General features: G+C 44.7%; 1 protein-coding gene across 1 annotated transcript in view; it reads left to right on the top strand.

Moving 5' to 3' along the window:
• The window catches only part of dcc (DCC netrin 1 receptor), a 670,683-nt gene that overhangs the window by 354,359 nt on the left and 295,396 nt on the right, over positions 1 to 20,928 (top strand). The window contains 3 exon segments of the mRNA XM_046305873.1: positions 5,280 to 5,317; positions 5,419 to 5,538; positions 7,425 to 7,545. Of these exon segments, the coding sequence (XP_046161829.1) occupies positions 5,280 to 5,317; positions 5,419 to 5,538; positions 7,425 to 7,545 (279 nt within the window).

Here is a 20,928-nt window from a genome sequence, read left to right as displayed (position 1 = left end):
TCTGAGGAAGTCTGGCTGTCATTGGTTGTCTGAGGAAATCTGACTGTCATTGGTTGTCTGAGGAAGTCTGACTGTCATTGGTTGTCTGAGGAAATCTGACTGTCATAGGGTGTCTGAGGAAGTCTGACTGTCATTGGTTGTCTGAGGAAGTCTGACTGTCATTGGTTGTCTGAGGAAATCTGACTGTCATTGGTTGTCTGAGGAAGTCTGACTGTCATTGGTTGTCTGAGGAAGTCTGACTGTCATTGGTTGTCTGAGGAAATCTGACTGTCATAGGGTGTCTGAGGAAGTCTGACTGTCATTGGTTGTCTGAGGAAGTCTGACTGTCATTGGTTGTCTGAGGAAATCTGACTGTCATTGGTTGTCTGAGGAAGTCTGACTGTCATCGGTTGTCTGAGGAAGTCTGACTGTCATCGGTTGTCTGAGGAAGTCTGACTGTCATTGGTTGTCTAAGGAAATCTGACTGTCATAGGGTGTCTGAGGAAGTCTGACTGTCATTGGTTGTCTGAGGAAGTCTGACTGTCATTGGTTGTCTGAGGAAATCTGACTGTCATCGGTTGTCTGAGGAAGTCTGACTGTCATCGGTTGTCTGAGGAAGTCTGACTGTCATCGGTTGTCTGAGGAAGTCTGACTGTCATCGGTTGTCTGAGGAAGTCTGACAGTCATTGGTTGTCTGAGGAAGTCTGACTGTCATTGGTTGTCTGAGGAAATCTGACTGTCATTGGTTGTCTGAGGATATCTGACTGTCATTGGTTGTCTGAGGAAGTCTGACTGTCATCGGTTGTCTGAGGAAATCTGACTGTCATCGGTTGTCTGAGGAAGTCTGACTGTCATCGGTTGTCTGAGGAAGTCTGACTGTCATCGGTTGTCTGAGGAAGTCTGACTGTCATCGGTTGTCTGAGGAAGTCTGACAGTCATTGGTTGTCTGAGGAAGTCTGACTGTCATTGGTTGTCTGAGGAAATCTGACTGTCATTGGTTGTCTGAGGATATCTGACTGTCATTGGTTGTCTGAGGAAGTCTGACTGTCATCGGTTGTCTGAGGAAGTCTGACTGTCATCGGTTGTCTGAGGAAGTCTGACTGTCATTGGTTGTCTGACTGTCATTGGTTGTCTGAGGAAGTCTGACTGTCATTGGTTGTCTGAGGAAGTCTGACTGTCATTGGTTGTCTGAGGAAATCTGACTGTCATTGGTTGTCTGAGGAAGTCTGACTGTCATTGGTTGTCTGAGGAAATCTGACTGTCATTGGTTGTCTGAGGAAATCTGACTGTCATTGGTTGTCTGAGGAAATCTGACTGTCATTGGTTGTCTGAGGAAATCTGACTGTCATTGGTTGTCTGAGGAAATCTGACTGTGTGTCTGAGGTAGTCTGTGAGTAGGGTGTCTGAGGTAGTCTGTGAGTAGGGTGTCTGAGGTAGTCTGTGAGTAGGGTGTCTGAGGTAGTCTGTGAGTAGGGTGTCTGAGGTAGTCTGTGAGTAGGGTGTCTGAGGTAGTCTGTGAGTAGGGTGTCTGAGGTAGTCTGTGAGTAGGGTGTCTGAGGTAGTCTGTGAGTAGGGTGTCTGAGGTAGTCTGTGAGTAGGGTGTCTGAGGACGTCTGTGAGTAGGGTGTCTGAGGTAGTCTGTGAGTAGGGTGTCTGAGGTAGTCTGTGAGTAGGGTGTCTGAGGTAGTCTGTGAGTAGGGTGTCTGAGGTAGTCTGTGAGTAGGGTGTCTGAGGTAGTCTGTGAGTAGGGTGTCTGAGGTAGTCTGTGAGTAGGGTGTCTGAGGTAGTCTGTGAGTAGGGTGTCTGAGGTAGTCTGTGAGTAGGGTGTCTGAGGTAGTCTGTTAGTAGGGTGTCTGAGGTAGTCTGTGAGTAGGGTGTCTGAGGTAGTCTGTGAGTAGTGTGTTTGAGGTAGTCTGTGAGTAGTGTGTGCGGTTGAGGAAGAGAGCTGGAGTGATGGGGGGTTTGTGTACTTGTGTGTGTGTGTACGTGGGTGTGTGTTCGTCTGTGTTTCCGTGTGTATGGGTGTGTGTGTGTGTGTTTCTGTCTGTCTGTGTGTGTGTTTCTGTCTGTCTGTGTGTGTGTGTGTGTGTGTGTGTGTGTGTGTGTGTGTGTGTGTGTGTGTGTGTGTGTGTGTGTGTGTGTGTGTGTGTGTGTGTGTGTGTGTGTGTGTGTGTGTGTACGTGGTTGCGTGTTCGTTTGTGTTTCGCGTGTTTGTGTGTGTGTGTGTGTTTCTGTCTGTCTGTCTGTCTGTGTGTGTGTGTGTTTCTGTCTGTCTGTCTGTCTGTCTGTCTGTCTGTCTGTCTGTCTGTCTGTCTGTCTGTCTGTCTGTCTGTCTGTCTGTCTGTCTGTCTGTCTGTCTGTCTGTCTGTCTGTCTGTGTGTGTGTCTGTCTGTGTGTGTGTGTTTCTGTCTGTCTGTCTGTCTGTCTGTCTGTCTGTCTGTCTGTCTGTCTGTCTGTCTGTCTGTCTGTCTGTCTGTCTGTCTGTCTGTCTGTCTGTCTGTCTGTCTGTCTGTCTGTCTGTCTGTCTGTCTGTCTGTCTGTCTGTCTGTCTGTGTGTGTGTGTGTGTGTATGGGGGGGGGGGTCATGAATCTTTTTTGAATAAATGGAAAACAATGCATAAAAGCCCCATAAATGTATAATTCATGTCTATAGGCATCATTGAGCGTTTTAGTTCATTATTATTTTATCTGGCGTTAGATTCAGGTCCTTACTGTTCGGGGGCCAAATACACGGCAGTTGTCACATGCTTAACTTGGGCAGAAAAAGTTAATGTAGATCCACTGATGCAAAAGCGGACAATGTTTGGAGTTTAATGCGATAAGAGAAAAGCTGCGTAATTGGAGAGTTGAAAATAAAGAGAAAGGAGGGACAGAACAGGAGTCAAATGTTTAGCAAAGATGTCCTGTGTGATTGTGAGACGCTTTACAAATTCAACATTCACAAGACGGGGGACTTCAAACATGTCACGTCTCGGCAACTGTCCTGTTTATATGGCTTACGTGGAACTGAAATCTGGACACAGATGTACAGTACCAGTCAAAAGTTTTTTTTCTTTATTTTTTACTATTTTCTACATTGTAGAATAATAGTGAAGTCATAAAAACTATGAAATAACACATATGGAATCATATAGTAAAACAAAAAAAGTGTTAAACAAATCAAAATATTTGCACACTCTTGGCATTCTCTCAACCAGCTTCATGAGGTAGTCACCTGGAATGCATTTCAATTAACAGGTGTGCCTTGTTAAAAGTTCATTTGTAGAATTTCTTTCCTTCTTAATACATTTGAGCCAATCAGTTGTGTTGTGACAAGGCGGGGGTGGTATACAGAAGATATCCCTATTTGGTAAAAATACAATATTATGCCAAGAACAGCTCGAATTATCAAAAGGAAACGACAGTCCACCAGACATGAAGGTCAGCCAATCTGGAATATGTCAAGAACTTTGAAAGTGCAGTCACAAAAAAAAACATCAAGTGCTATGATGAAACTGGTTCTCATGAGGACCGCCACAGGTTAGGAAGACCCAGAGTTTCCTCTGCTGCAGAGGATAAATTCATTAGAGTTAACTGCACCTCTCAAAGTGTAGCAGTGGGGATTTTTTCTTGGCGGGGCAACAAAAAAAAAATGTCAGCAGAAAAGACTTGACCCCTCAATCCAACACAGAAACTGACCCCTCAAAATCCCAGATACACATTCATGAGTTCGTCTTGTCATAAACATAAATACATTGTAAACAAACTAAACAAAATAAAAGGCTCCAACATATGTATTAGCTACCTTTATAGTAGCATCAATAGCTACCTTTATAGTAGCATCAATAGCTACCTTTATAATAGCATCAATAGCTACCTTTATAGTAGCATCAATAGCTACCTTTATAGTAGCATTAATAGCTATATTTATAGTAGCATCAATAGCTACCTTTATAGTAGCATCAATAGCTACCTTTATAGTAGCATCAATAGCTACCTTTATAGTAGCATCAATAGCTACCTTTATAGTAGCATTAATAGCTATATTTATAGTAGCATCAATAGCTACCTTTATAGTAGCATCAATAGCTACCTTTATAGTAGCATCAATAGCTACCTTTATAGTAGCATCAATAGCTACCTTTATAGTAGCATTAATAGCTCCTTTTTAGTAGCATTACTAGCTACCTTTATAGTAGCATAAATAGATATATTTATAGTATCATCAATAGCTACCTTTATAGTAGCATCAATTGCTACCTTTATAGAAGCATTAATAGCTATATTTATAGTAGCATCACTAGCTAACTTTATTGTAGCATCAATAGCTCCTTTATAGTAGCATTACAAGCTACCTTTATAGTAGCATCAATAACTAACTTTATTCGAGCATCAGCAGCTACCTTTAAAGTAGTATCAACTTGTGGTTCTGTAGCTCAGTTGGTAGAGCATGGCGCTTGTAACGCCAGGGTAGTGGGTTCGATCCCGGACCACCCATACGTAGAATGTATGCACACATGACTGTAAGTCGCTTTGGATAAAAGCGTCTGCTAAATGGCATATATTATTATTATTATATATTAATAACTGCCGTTATAATGTAGTAGTATCAATTACTATCTTTGTAGTAGCATTAATATCTACCTTTATAGTAGCATCATTAGCTACCTTTATAGTAGCATCATTAGCTAGCTTTATAGTAGCATAAATAGCTACCTTTATAGTAGCATCAATAGCTACTGTCTCTTTAGGGATGATATGCACACCTGACTGTCATCCTATTCCTGTTTGCCTCTGTCTCCTTTGGGAAGATCTGAATATCATCATCCACCTGTTTGCTAATGTCTCCTTAGGGAAAATCTGAAGATCTGACTTCACACCTGTTGTGTTGTGTTCCTTCTCTATCTCTACAGGGCAAACACAGTTCCTAACCCCAGCCTTAACCAACAACCATACACATACATTTAACCTCCACCTAACCCCAGCCTTAACCAACAACCATACACATACATTTAACCTCCTCCTACATCTGACCTTAACCAACATCCATACACAGAAGTCTAAACCTCCACCTATATCTGACCTTAACCAACATCCAGAAGTACCAACATCCAGAAGTCTAAACCTCCACCTACATCTGACTTTAACCAACATCCATACACAGAAGTCTAAACCTCCTCCTACATCTGACCTTAACCAACATCCATACACAGAAGTCTAAACCTCCACCTACATATAATTCTAATCCTAACCTCCACAGTTCCTGAACTACCCCACCAACACATATGTCTAACCCTAACCCTGTCTCCCTCTCTCTACAGTGCCACCCCAGTTCCTGAACTACCCCACCAACACGTATGTCTAACCCTAACCCTGTCTCCCTCTCTCTACAGTGCCACCCCAGTTCCTGAACTACCCCACCAACACGTATGCCCCTAACCCTGACCCCTCTCTCTACAGTACCCCAGTTCCTGACATGGAGAGCTGGAGCTGTGTGCTGTAACGGGAAACCCTCCTCCTACGGTGCGCTGGATGAAGAACGGAGAGGAGGTCATCCCCAGTGACTACTTCCAGATCGTTGTACGTCACATAGAACATAGCATCTGTGTAGTGTATGTATGTGTGTGTGTGTGTGTGTGTGTGTGTGTGTGTGTGTGTGTGTGTGTGTGTGTGTGTGTGTGTGTGTGTGTGTGTGTGTGTGTGTGTGTGTGTGTGTGTGTGTGTGTGTGTGTGTGTGTGTGTGTGTGTGTGGGGGGGGGTTATAAACCATGTCACCCATATAATGTCAAGCACATACCCAGTGACTACATCCAGATGGTTGTAAATCACACAGGATCATGAACACGACTCTGATGACCTTATAGGGGGTACTATAGGGGGTACTATAGGGAGGTACTATAGGGGTTACTATAGGGGGTACTATAGGGGGTACTATAGGGGATACTATAGGGGGTACTATAGGGAGGTACTATAGGGGGTACTATAGGGGATACTATAGGGAGGTACTATAGGGGTTACTATAGGGGGTACTATAGGGAGGTACTATAGGGGGTACTATAGGGGGTACTATAGGGGTACTATAGGGGGTACTATAGGGGTACTATAGGGGGTACTATAGGGGTACTATAGGGGGTACTATAGGGGTACTATAGGGGGCACTATAGGGGTACTATAGGGGTACTATAGGGGTACTATAGGGGTACTATTGGGGGTACTATTGGGGGTACTATAGGGGTACTATAGGGGTACTATAGGGGGTACTATAGGGGTACTATAGGGGTACTATAGGGGGTACTATAGGGGGTACTATAGGGGGTACTATAGGGGTACTATTGGGGGTACTATAGGGGGTACTATAGGGGGTACTATAGGGGGTACTATAGGGGTACTATAGGGGGTACTATAGGGGGTACTATTGGGGGTACTATAGGGGGCTATTATAGGGGTACTATAGGGGGTACTATAGGGGGTACTATAGGGGGTACTATAGGGGGGGGTACTATAGGGGGTACTATAAGGGGTACTATAGGGGTACTATAGGGGGGTACTATAGGGGGGTACTATAGGGGGCTATAGGGGTACTATAGGGGGTACTATAGGGGTACTATAGGGGGTACTATAGGGGTACTATAGGGGGCTACTATAGGGGTACTATAGGGGTACTATAGGCGGTACTATAGGGGGCTACTATAGGGGGTACTATAGGGGGTACTATAGGGGGTACTATAGGGGTACTATTGGGGGTACTATAGGGGGTACTATAGGGGTGTACTATAGGGGTACTATAGGGGGTACTGTAGGGGTACTATAGGGGGTACTGTAGGGGTACTATAGGGGTTACTATAGGGGTACTATAGGGGGCACTATAGGGGGTACTATAGGGGGTACTATAGGGGGCTACTATAGGGGGTACTATAGGGGTACTATAGGGGGTACTGTAGGGGGGTACTGTAGGGGGTACTATAGGGGGTACTATAGGGGGTACCAATGTAGGGGCCCTACTAGGTAGGCTGGGCACCAAACTAAGAGCCAATGTATAGTTCAAGCCCTAATACTCTAACTATGTAGAAGTCAACTCAAAGATCTGACCATTTCAATAATCGATGACAAATAGCTTTTGATCCAGATTGTATAGAAAGAAGAAACAGCCTTTACTTTTCTATGGTAGCCCATACATAACATACTGCTATCTATTAGGCTCCCGAGTGGCACAGCGGTCTAAGGCACTGCATTTCAGTGCTAGAGGCGTCACGACAGACCCTGGTTTGATCCTGGGCTGTGTCACAACCGGCCGTGATTGGGAGTCCCATAGGGCAGCGCACAATTGGCTGAGCGTCGTCTGGGTTTGGCCCGGGGGTAGGACGTCATTGTAAAATAAGAATTTGTTCTTTAACCGACTTGCCCAGTTAAATAAAGGTTAAATTAAAATGGTTTTAAAACCAACTGTGTTATGCCTTCCTCTGCAGGATGGCAGTAACCTCCAGATCCTTGGTCTGGTGAAGTCAGATGAAGGTTTCTATCAGTGTGTGGCTGACAACGAAGCAGGGAACGCCCAGGCTATGGCCCAGCTCATACTGAGAGAGTCAGGTAAGAGACAGCCCTAACCAGGCCAAGCCAAACTTCTCTCTGTGTGTCTCAGCCAAATTAAGGCATTTCTTGTCTTCTCTGTCTGTGTCTCAGCTCACCTTCTCTCTCTCTCTCTCAGATCCACCTATCTCAGCATAATGTCTCTCTCAGCTCCGCCTATCACTCTCTCAGCTCCGCCTATCACTCTCTCAGCTTAATGTCCCTCTCAGCTCGACCTATCTCTCTCTCAGCTTAATGTCCTTCTCAGCTCCACCTATCTCTCTCTCAGCTTAATGTCTCTCTCAGCTTAATGTCCCTCTCAGCTCCGCCTATCTCTCTCTCAACTCCACATATCTCTCTCTCTCAGCTCCACCTATCTCAGCTTAATGACCCTCTCAACTCCACCTATCTCAGCTTAACGTCCCTCTCAGCTCCGCCTCTCTCTCTCTCAGCTCCGCCTATCTCAGCATAATGTCCCCCTCAGCTCCGCCTATCTCTCTCTCAGCTTCACCTATCTCAGCTTAATGTCCCTCTCAGCTCCGCCTATCTCTCTCTCAGCTCCGCCTATCTCTCTCTCTCAACTCCGACTATCTCTCTCTCTCAGCTTAACCGTCCCGTTTATTCCATTCCAGCCATTACAATGAGCATGTCCTCTTATATATCTTCCTACCAGCCTCCTCTGCTCCTCAACAACACACAACCTATACATCCACGCCCCCCGTCACTAACAAACACCAGCCTTTACTCTCCTTCCTCACCTTCTACACCTCCACCACTCATCCACTCTTCACCCTCCATCTGCTGGGAGGTCATGGGTTAGGTCAGGGGTCAGACTTTAGCCAAGCTCAACCAGGATTCCTGCTAGGTGCGTCAGAGGTTTCCTACCCCAGGCGGAGAGAAACGGCAGATGTTTAAAGTGACTGAATGTGCTTGGCAAAGTAGAGACAGATGTGGGGCGTGTATGGTGTCCAGATTAGGACCCATATTACGACAGCGTCAGAGTCAGAAGGACTCAGCGTGACACCAACTGAGGCTTTCCTAATATGGACACTGTAGGATTATTTCTCTGTGACACAGCGTCTTCGGCTGGCCGATAAAAATATCACGAATAGAGGGGACTTCGTCAATGTAATTGGGGCTTTGGGCCTTCTGTTAATTCTATTCCTTCAGATGTCAGTGGGAGAATGACTTTGAGAATGATATTTGTTGATTTATTTTGAGATTCACACGCAAAGTTGTTACTCAACGGATACGGGTAACATTTTCATGTCTGAAATTATGTTTTTGAGCCAGGCTCAGAGTTGGGTCATAACACCACAAACTCCTATCAGTTCAACTCCTAACTGTTCAACTCCTATCAGTTCAACTCCTATCTGTTCAACTCCTATCAGTTCAACTCCTATCTGTTCAACTCCTATCAGTTCAACTCCTATCAGTTCAACTCCTATCAGTTCAACTCCTATCAGTTCAACTCCTATCTGTTCAACTCAACTGTTCAACTCCTATCAGTTCAACTCCTATCTGTTCAACTCCTATCAGTTCAACTCCTATCAGTTCAACTCCTATCAGTTCAACTCCTATCAGTTCAACTCCTATCAGTTCAACTCCTATCTGTTCAACTCCTATCAGTTCAACTCCTATCAGTTCAACTCCTATCAGTTCAACTCCTAACTGTTCAACTCCTATCTGTTCAACTCCTAACTGTTCAACTCCTATCTGTTCAACTCCTATCTGTTCAACTCCTAACTGTTCAACTCCTATCAGTTCAACTCCTATCAGTTCAACTCCTAAGTTCAACTCCTATCAGTTCAACTCCTATCTGTTCAACTCCTATCTGGATATATTAGATTGTTTCTGCAAGGACTCTAATTATCATTTTTGGTCTGGACCATGCTAGTAGGAAAAGGAATATCAGTGCCATTTATGTGTGTGTGTGTGTGTGTGTGTGTGTGTGTGTGTGTGTGTGTGTGTGTGTGTGTGTGTGTGTGTGTGTGTGTGTGTGTGTGTGTGTGTGTGTGTGTGTGTGTGTGTGTGTGTGCGTGGCGTGTGTGTGTGTGTGTGTGTGTGTGTGTGTGTGTGTGTGTGTGTGTGTCCAAGCAAAAGGATTAGTGCCATTGATGTATACTGTATGTCGACAAGCAAAAGGCAAGCCCCCCCCCACCACCCCACCCTCACAGCTCTACTCCGTTACCCTAATTCCTACTTTTTTAATCCAGATTGGTGTCATTTTAGAGCAGGGATCATCAACTAGATTCAGACAGAGACAGATTGTTTTTCTTGAGCGTATGTTCAGGGGGGCTGGAACATAAATACAAATCATTTGTCGACTGCAAATTGACCGCAAGAAGACACAAACAGATATAATATTTGGCTAAAACATCATCATTTCAAACGTTGCTTACATTTGTATACGTTACACATACAATATCTCTCTACTATGCGTGGGAAAACTTCAGAACCGTTCCCTTCCTAACGTAGATATATCACCCTTTTCCCTTCCTAACGTAGATACATCACCCTGTTCCCTTCCTAACGTAGATACATCACCCTGTTCCCTTCCTGTTGTAGATACATCACCCCGCCCTTCCTGTTCATCACCCTTCCCTTCCTGTTGTAGATACAGCCCCCTGTTCCCTTCCTGTTGTAGATACAGCCCCCTGTTCCCTTCCTGTTGTAGATACAGCCCCCTGTTCCCTTCCTGTTGTAGATACATCACCCTGTTCCCTTCCTGTTGTAGATACATCACCCTGTTCCCTTCCTGTTAGATACATCACCCTGTTCCCTTCCTGTTGTATACATCACCCTGTTCCCTTCCTGTTGTAGATACATCACCCTGTTCCCTTCCTGTTGTAGATACATCACCCTGTTCCCTTCCTGTTGTAGATACATCCCCCTGTTCCCTTCCTGTTGTAGATACATCACCCTGTTCCCTTCCTGTTGTAGATACATCACCCTGTTCCCTTCCTGTTGTAGATACATCACCCTGTTCCCTTCCTGTTGTAGATACATCACCCTGTTCCCTTCCTGTTGTAGATACATCACCCCGTTCCCTTCCTGTTGTAGATACATCACCCTGTTCCCTTCCTGTTGTAGATACATCACCCTGTTCCCTTCCTGTTGTAGATACATTACCCTGTTCCTTTCCTAACGTAGATACATCACCCTGTTCCCTTCCTGTTGTAGATACATCACCCTGTTCCCTTCCTGTTGTAGATACATTACCCTGTTCCTTTCCTAACGTAGATACATCACCCTGTTCCCTTCCTGTTGTAGATACTTCACCCTGTTCCCTTCCTGTTGTAGATACAGCCCCCTGTTCCCTTCCTGTTGTAGATACATCACCCTGTTCCCTTCCTGTTGTAGATACAGCCCCCTGTTCCCTTCCTGTTGTAGATACATCACCCTGTTCCCTTCCTGTTGTAGATACAGCCCCCTGTTCCCTTCCTGTTGTAGATACATCACCCTGTTCCCTCCCTAACGTTGAAACAGCACCCTGTTCCCTTCCTGTCGTAGATACAGCCCCCTGTTCCCTTCCTGTTGTAGAAACAGCACCCTGTTCCCTCCCTAACGTTGAAACAGCACCCTGTTCCCTTCCTAACATAGAAAACAGCACCCTGTTCCCTTCCTAACGTAGAAACAGCACCCTGTTCCCTCCCTAACATTGAAACAGCACCCTGTTCCCTTACTTATGTAGAAACAGCACCCTGTTCCCTTACTCATGTAGAAACAGCATCCCGTTCCCTTCCCACCCCCTGACCTCACAGCTGGAGTGGTGTCTGCCACCCTGCTTGCTGGGTAACACCAGCCGCCACACATGTACCTGCAGGGGAACATCTGTGAGAGCAGACCTGTCCTGTCTCTCTGCATCACACACAGTCTGTTCTCCCAACGTCTTGTTGGACTTCATTCAATGAGACGGCCTCCCTCTGGTATTCTCAGTAGTGGTGTGCTCCGACATGATGTCTATGTGATGTGTGTGTGTGTGTGTGTGCCCGTGGGTATGTTTGCGTGTGCGTGTGCGTGTGCGTGTGCGTGTGTGTGTGTGTGTGTGTGTGTGTGTGTGTGTGTGTGTGTGTGTGTGTGTGTGTGTGTGTGTGTGTGTGTGTGTGTGTGTGTGTGTGTGTGTGTGTGTGTGTGTGTGTGTGTGTGTGTGTTTCTCACTGGTAACTGAATCTCAGACTGAACTCAATATGCAACCTGGAAACAGCAGTACTATTCTATTACGGCACTACATATAAAGTAGCTACTGTATAAACAAGTTATGGATCCCCATTAGTTCCTCCCAAGGCAGCAGCTACTCTTCCTGGGGTTTATTATGGATCCCCATTAGTTCCTACCAAGGCAGCAGCTACTCTTCCTGGGGTTTATTATGGATCCCCATTAGTTCCTGCCAAGGCAGCGGCTACTCTTCCTGGGGTTTATTATGGATCCCCATTAGTTCCTGCCAAGGCAGCAGCTACTCTTCCTGGGGTTCATTATGGATCCCCATTAGTTCCTCCCAAGGCAGCGGCTACTCTTCCTGGGGTTTATTATGGATCCCCATTAGTTCCTGCCAAGGCAGCAGCTACTCTTCCTGGGGTTTATTATGGATCCCCATTAGTTCCTGCCAAGGCAGCAGCTACTCTTCCTGGGGTTTATTATGGATCCCCATTAGTTCCTGCCAAGGCAGCAGCTACTCTTCCTGGGGTTTATTATGGATCCCCATTAGTACCTGCCAAGGCAGCAGCTACATTGGAGCAAAATGAATGCAGCTTCTACAATACATTGTGTTCCCTCAGACCACTACTCTACAATACATTAAGTGTATTCCCTCAGACCACATATCTACAATACATTAAGTATGTTCCCTCAGACCACTAAATGTAAATGTAAATGTACTCTACTACCACATATCTACAATACATTAAGTGTGTTCCCTCAGACCACTACTCTACAATACATTAAGTGTGTTCCCTCAGACCACTACTCTACAATACATTAAGTGTGTTCCCTCAGACCACTACTCTATTACCACATATCTACAACACATTAAGTGTGTTCCCTCAGACCACGACACTACTACCACATATCTACAACACATTAAGTGTGTTCCCTCAGACCACTACTCTACTACCACACATATTTACAATACAAACTCCATGTGTACTTGTGTGTGGAGTGCGTATGTTATCATGTGTGTGTGCGTGTGTGTGCGTGTGTCTGTACCTGTGTGTGTGTGTCTCTTCACAGTCCACGTGCGGTGCCGTGTGTTGCTGTGAAGTATATTTTTTATCTGTTTTTTTTTATCTAATTTTACTGCTGCATCAGTTACCTGATATGGAATATAGTTCCATGTAGTCATGGCTCTATGTAGTACTGTGGAATAGAGTTCCATGTAGTCATGGCTCTATGTAGTACTGTGGAATAGAGTTCCCATGTAGTCATGGCTCTATGTAGTACTGTGGAATAGAGTTCCATGTAGTAATGGCTCTATGTAGTACTGTGAGACTCCCATAGTCTGTTCTAGACTTGGGGACTGTGAAGAGACCTCTGATGGCATGTCTTGTGGGGTATGTATGGGTGTCCAAGCTGTGTGCCAGTAGTTTAGACAGACAGCTCGGTGAATTCAACCTCTGATAAATACAAGTAGGGATGAAGTCAACATCTCCTACACTTCGAGCCATGAGAGATTGACATGCATATTATTAATATTAGCTCTCTGTGTACATTTAAGATCCAGCCGTGCTGCCCTGTTCTGAGACAATTGTAATTTTTCTCTTTGTGGCACCTGACCACACAACTGGACAATAATCAAGGTGCGAAAAAACTAGGGCCTGTAGGACCTGCCTTGTTGATAGTGTTGTTAAGAAGGTAGAAACTAGGGCCTGTAGGACCTGCCTTGTTGATAGTGTTGTTAAGAAGGTAGAAACTAGGGCCTGTAGGACCTACCTTGTTGATAGTGTTGTTAAGAAGGTAGAAACTAGGGCCTGTAGGACCTGCCTTGTTGATAGTGTTGTTGAGAAGGTAGAAACTAGGGCCTGTAGGACCTGCCTTGTTGATAGTGATGTTAAGAAGGCTGAGCAGCACTTTATTATGGACAGACTTCTCCCCATCTTAGCTACTACTGTATCAATATGTTTTGACCATGACAGTTTACAATCCAGGGTAACTCCAAGCAGTTTAGTCTCCTCAACTTGCTCAATTTCCACATTATTCATTACAGGATTGAGTTAAGGTTTACGGTTTAGTGAATGATTTGTCCCAAAACCATGCTTCTATTTTTTTTTTATATTTATGACTAACTTATTTCTTGCCACCCATTCTGAAACTGTCTCCATCTCTTTGTTAAGTGTGGATTTGATTTAATTCGCTGTGGCTGCTGACATGTATAGTGTTGAGTCAGCAGTATATTTTGACACAGAGACTTTACTCAAAGTCAGTGGAATGTCATTAGTCAAGAGTTTTAAAAAGTAAGGGGCCTAGACAGCTGCCCTGTGGAATGCCTGACTCTACCAGGATTATGTAATAAATGTGTTGTGTGCAGCTACTGGTTGCTCCTCATTATACACCACAGACGAGTAAATCGTATTTACATCTTCAACATAGGAATCGCTACAAAACTTATTGTATGCCCTCTTATACACTATATTAGGCCCAGCCTTTGGAACTGAGTTTTTTTCCCTAGATATGGCTACTAATCATATTTATCAAATCAAATGTATTTATAAAGCCCTTCTTAAATCAGCTGATGTCTCAAAATGCTGTACAGAAACCCCCAGCCTAAAACCCCAAACAGCAAGCAAGCAGGTGTAGAAGGACGGCTATATACAGTATATTGTGATCACTACATCCGATGGATTTGGATACCACTCTTAAGCAAATTAATGCAGCATTAATAAAGATGTGATCAATACATGTTGATGATTTCATTCCTGTTATTATACATTATATAAGATGTGACTGGCCTTAATGACTTTGCTACTTGTTTTTCTGTCACATTCAGGGAGGGTGTGAGGGTGTGGGAGTGTGGGGGTTTGAGGGTGTGAGGGTGTGGGGGTGTGAGGGAGTGGGGGTGTGAGGGTGTGGGGGTGTGAGGGTGTGGGGGTGTGAGGGTGTGAGGGTGTGGGGGTGTGAGGGAGTGGGGGTGTGAGGGTGTGAGGGTGTGAGGGTGTGGGGGTGTGAGGGAGTGGGGGTGTGGGGGTGTGAGGGTGTGAGGGTGTGGGGTGTGAGGGAGTGGGGGTGTGAGGGTGTGGGGGTGTGAAGGTGTGGGGGTGTGAGGGTGTGAGGGTGTGGGGGTGTGAGGGAGTGGGGGTGTGAGGGAGTGAGGGAGTGGGGGTGTGAGGGTGTGAGGGTGTGGGGGTGTGAGGGTGTGGGGGTGTGGGGGTGTGAGGGTGTGGGGGTGTGAGGGTGTGAGGGTGTGGGGGTGTGGGGGTGTGAGGGAGTGGGGGTGTGAGGGAGTGGGGGTGTGAGGGTGTGGGGGTGTGAGGGTGTGAGGGAGTGGGGGTGTGAGGGTGTGGGGGTGTGAGGGAGTGGGGGTGTGGGGCAGGGAGTTGTTAACCTACAGTTTCACAATACGGGGGTGTTAGCCTGTTTATAATTTAATCAACATGACATTAATTTGATGAAGAACGTATCATTAATTAAAGAAGTATTTAAACAAGAAATAAAAAGACTGGTTCAATTAAGAACCACACCGGGGATTCCAGCACTGTTACAGTCTTAATCTGTGTCTGGGAAACCATAGATTATCCTAGAGAAGAGAGATTTTCCTTCTATTTTTTTTTTTTTTTTTTCACTCATCCTTTCCTTTTTTTAATCACTGCTCAAACAATGTGCTCTGGTGTCGTCAGTGAGGGCCTCCCCAGAGCCTTAGCTAGGAACAGCAGTAACCGCACAGATGGCTGAGAAAACTGAAAGCGAGTGTCCCAAATGGCACCCTACAGTTATAGTGTACTACTTTTGATCAGACCTCTATGGTCCTTCGTCAGAAAAAAAAAAAGTAATGCAATCTAAGGGAATATGGTGCCATTTGAGACACAGCCAAAGTCTCCCAGAACCAACAGAAAACAGAGCAGAGGAGCCAGAGAAGGTCAGACTGACAGTTGGAGTCAGAAACCCCTGGTTACTGTCACCACGGGAACCCCTAGCAACTAGAGCCCGACTGATTTCTCGGTTGCCCAATATTTTTGGCCGATATTAGACTTTCGCGTATGCATTTGTATCTGGTATTAATCCGTCCCAAAAAGGACCGATATAACATGCAGAGAAAACGCTAGAAAAAAAAGCCTGGCTAAAATGTCTAACCCACTGACCTCTGAAAACCCGTTTTCGCACATAGAGAGGAGTTGCCACATTTGTCAAGTAAAACCCTTTTTTCCCCATAATGGTATCAGGCGAATTAAGAAGGAGTATCAACTTCATTTTAACAAAGTAGGCTAAGAAGCAAAATGTGGTTTTCCCATCAAAATAACAATTATTGGGAATTTAAGATAAATCTCCCTTATTAAACTCTCCAGATCATTTTCCATCAATGGATGTCAATTTGACTTGTTTTGACAGCTGTGTTAAGCAATAAGACCAAAGGAGGTGTGGTGTATGGTCAATATACCACGGCTAAGGGCTGTTTTTTAGGACATAGACCTTAGTCGTAGTATATTGACCATACACCACAAATAACAGCCCTTAGTCGTAGTATATTGGGCATACACCACAAATAACAGCCCTTAGTCGTAGTATATTGACCATACACCACAAATAACAGCCCTTAGTCGTAGTATATTGGCCATACACCACAAATAACAGCCCTTAGTTGTAGTATATTGACCATACACCACAAATAACAGCCCTTAGTCGTAGTATATTGACCATACACCACAAATAACAGCCCTTAGTCGTAGTATATTGGCCATACACCACAAATAACAGCCCTTAGTCGTAGTATATTGGCCATACACCACAAATAACAGCCCTTAGTCGTAGTATATTGGCCATATGCTCCAATCTTGCTTTATTTATAAAATGGTTACCAATGTAAATAGTACAGTTTGTTTTTGTCATTCCCTTGGTCCACACTGCAATGGCTTTCAACCAATCATCATTCAGGGCTCAAACCACCCGGTTTATAATTGAAAATAAATCCTGTTTGCGCATGCGTGTAACTATAGACAAAGGAGAGGACAGGAGAGTTCTAGTGATGTTGGACAGAGGATCTCGAAATCTCTGCAAGAAACTCCTGGATGAACTTTTAAAATTACATTTTATTAGTTTTCTGGCAATTGTGCCATTATCATGTGACTACAAATGTTGTGACTACAAACCTTTAATAAATAGCCTATTTGCGAGATTGACTTGTTATTTTATTAATAGGCATAAACTACTGACTAAAATGTAGGTTTGCAAATAAACTTTGCCATTGTTTGCTGAGCTAGATGCAGGTAGCCTATAGCCCCTGATAAGCCAACATGCTAGTGTCTCATTTCGTGGAAAAGTCCAGAATGAAATTGATATTAAATTGATATTAAAAATGATACATTTGCGATAGAGCTGTTGTAACGAATGTGCAACGGCTAGCTAGTTAGCGGTGGTGCGCGCTATATAGCGTTTCAATCGGTGACGTCACTTGCTCCGAGACCTTGAAGTAGAGACCTTGAAGTAGTGGTTCCCCCGGGGTATGGGCGAGGGGACGGTCTAAAGTTAGACTGTTACACTGTGACCATGAACACAATTGATAACTTCCCATTTTCATTAATTAAACATGGCCATTAATAATTGCATAACAACACAAGGCTACAACAACAACAACAACAACAACAACAACAACAACAACAACAACAACAACAACAAACGGAAGTCACATGCTATTTTATTAAAGCCGGTTGTCAGCTCCATGTAGGCTACACAAGTGGCACAAATTGATTTGCAACGACAGCAGTCATTGACTTCATTTTAACATACTGTATTTATTGTATCCCAAATGATAGGCTACAGTAGCTTTTACAATGGCATATAAATGAATAGCGACGGTCAACAGATGCACATGTTTTCTTATCATTCTCCATATTTAATGTCATTTCCACTGTCGACTTTAACCATAACACAAGCAAGGGAGTTCAATAACATCCATGTCCACACGCTCCAAAATCCCAGAACTGAGCATAAAACCCTTCGCATATTAATACGATTATTATCCATTACAAAAGTCGAATTAGAATGGAATTTACTTTATTAAACCACCTCTGAGCAAACGTATCTAAAGAGCTCCAGTGCGCCTAAAGTCGTTTTACAATATTTTGTCACCGTTATATAAGTTCTAGAGCGTTCATATGTTTTTTTTTTTTTATGGGAAAAGTCTCCATAATGACCAATCTAAATAAGTTAATAATAATAATAATATATGCCATTTAGCAGACGCTTTTATCCAAAGCGACTTACAGTCATGTGTGCATACATTCTACGTATGGGTGGTCCCGGGGATCGAACCCACTACCCTGGCGTTACAAGCGCCATGCTCTACCAACTGAGCTACACAGGACCACACAGGACCACACGTCTCCGTGACTCGGCTTCAGCCAGTGTTTTCTCAACGCGCCCACACCCCTCCGGTCCTCTCCACCACTCACCCACACCCCTCCGGTCCTCTCCACCACTCACCCACACCCCTCCGGTCCTCTCCACCACTCACCCACACCCCTCCGGTCCTCTCCACCACTCACCCACACCCCTCCGGTCCTCTCCACCACTACTCACTCAGTCTGTAACCGCCTGCCTCACTGCCTGATAGTCAGTAGCAGCAGGTCACGGTGAAATGTAACATTTTTAAGGGAAATGCCATGGCTGCCGAGGTGCAATTTAGAAGTAGTCCAAAAACCCACCACCTGCGACCAAAACATTTTCACCCGTGACAACGTTTTCAAAGTAGGCCAATTGTCAAGAAAAAAAAAATGCGACCATAGCAACACTGCCTGAAGAGGGTGATCTTTACATGGCTATAAGCCTATCTTGCCTTGACGCGCTACAGTTAAAAGGCTGGACACTGTCGGTCAACGCAACTACACCAGTCAGGAAAAAAGGGAGTGAATTACTGTGAATGAACTGTTAGTGCTTCTACGGTGAGTGCTGAGGAGAGATTGAGGAGCAGATTGTCAGCTTAATAAAGTGGCTAGAACATGTGCACTGGCCATAATACTGTTAGGTGGAGTGTCAAGGTAGGGTGTCTGGTGTCATTTCACGAAAGACATGCCACTGACTTTGAGTAAAGCCACGGTGTCTACGTATGCGGAAGTCTCAACACTGTACACGTCAGCTGTGAAATAAGGTGAACTATTTTTTTTTTAAAGCTGCTACAACGAATGAAATGACTGCAACACTCAACAAAGAGCTGCAGTTAGTTTTAGAGTGGGTGGCAATGAATAAGTTAGTCCTAAATATTTATAAAACTAAAAGCATTGTGTTTTGGAACAAAACACTCACTAAACAAAGTCTTCTAATAAATAATGTGGAAATTGAGCAAGTTGAGATGACTAAACTGTTTGGTGTAACACTAGATTTTAAACTGTCACGGTCAAAACATGTTGATACAACAGTATCTAAGATGGGGAGAAGTCTGTCCATAATAAAGAGCCGCTCTGCCTTCTCAACAACACTATCAACAAGGCAGGTCCTACAGGCCCTAGTTTCTACCTTCTTAACAACACTATCAACAAGGCAGGTCCTACAGGCCCTAGTTTCTACCTTCTCAACAACACTATCAACAAGGCAGGTCCTACAGGCCCTAGTTTCTACCTTCTTAACAACACTATCAACAAGGCAGGTCCTAGGTTTCCTTCTTAACAACACTATCAACAAGGCCCTAGTTTTCTACCTTCTTAACAACACTATCAACAAGGCAGGTCCTACAGGCCCTAGTTTCTACCTTCTTAACAACACTATCAACAAGGCAGGTCCTACAGGCCCTAGTTTCTACCTTCTTAACAACACTATCAACAAGGCAGGTCCTACAGGCCCTAGTTTCTACCTTCTTAACAGCACTATCAACAAGGCAGGTCCTACAGGCCCTAGTTTCTACCTTCTTAACAACACTATCAACAAGGCAGGTCCTACAGGCCCTAGTTTTGTCGCACCTTGATTACTGTTCAGTCGTGTGGTCAGGTGCCACAAAAAAGGACTTAGGAAAATTGCATTTGGCTCAGAACAGGGCAGTATGGCTGGCCCTTGGATGTACACAGACAGCTAATATTAATAAAATGCATGTCAATCTCTCCTGGCTCAAAGTGGAGGAGAGATGGACTTCATCACTGCTTTTATTCGTGAGAGGTATTGACATGTTGAATGTACTACATAGAGCCATGACCTGTCTGTCTAAACCATGACAGGCTCTATTCACAGCTCATAGGACACCCATTCCACAGTACCCCACTACAGGAACTCTGCCACACAGTACTAGAGCCATGACTACATGGAACTCTATTCCAGAACAGACTGACTACATGGAACTCATTCCACAGTACTACATAGAGCCATGACTACATGGAACTCTATTCCACAGTACTACATAGAGCCATGACTACATGGAACTCTATTCCACAGTACTACATAGAGCCATGACTACATGGAACTCTATTCCACAGTACTACATAGAGCCATGACTACATGGAACTCTATTCCACAGTACTACATAGAGCCATGACTACATGGAACTATATTCCACAGTACTACATAGAGCCAGGACTACATGGAACTCTATTCCACAGTACTACATAGAGCCATGACTACATGGAACTACATACTACATAGGAACTCTAACTTATTCCACAGTACTACATAGAGCCATGACTACATGGAACTCTATTCCACAGTACTACATAGAGCCATGACTACATGGAACTCTATTCCACAGTACTACATAGAGCCATGACTACATGGAACTCTATTCCACAGTACTACATAGAGCCATGACTACATGGAACTCTATAGCCATTAGAGAAGCCCGCAAAATCTGTTGTGTTACATATAACGCAGGAGGAGGTGTGGTATATGGCCAATATATCACAGCTAAAGACTGCTCTTATGCACGACACAGCCCTTAGCTGTGGGATACGGCAGGGTAGCCTAGTGGTTAGAGGGGCAGGGTAGCCTAGTGGTTAGAGGGGCAGGGTAGCCTAGTGGTTAGAGGGGCAGGGTAGCCTAGTGGTTAGAGGGGCAGGGTAGCCTAGTGGTTAGAGTGTAGAGGTGGCAGGTAGCCTAGTGGTTAGAGGGGCAGGGTAGCCTAGTGGTTAGAGGGGCAGGGTAGCCTAGTGGTTAGAGCGGCAGGGTAGCCTAGTGGTTAGAGGGGCAGGGTAGCCTAGTGGTTAGAGTGTAGAGGTGGCACGTAGCCTAGTGGTTAGAGGGGCAGGGTAGCCTAGTGGTTAGAGGGGCAGGGTAGCCTAG

This window comes from Oncorhynchus gorbuscha, linkage group LG16 (assembly GCF_021184085.1).
Source record: "Oncorhynchus gorbuscha isolate QuinsamMale2020 ecotype Even-year linkage group LG16, OgorEven_v1.0, whole genome shotgun sequence".
NCBI classification, from domain to species: Eukaryota; Metazoa; Chordata; class Actinopteri; order Salmoniformes; family Salmonidae; genus Oncorhynchus; species Oncorhynchus gorbuscha.
Note: the sequence above shows the minus strand (reverse complement) of the source record. Positions and strands in the feature narration are given on the sequence as shown.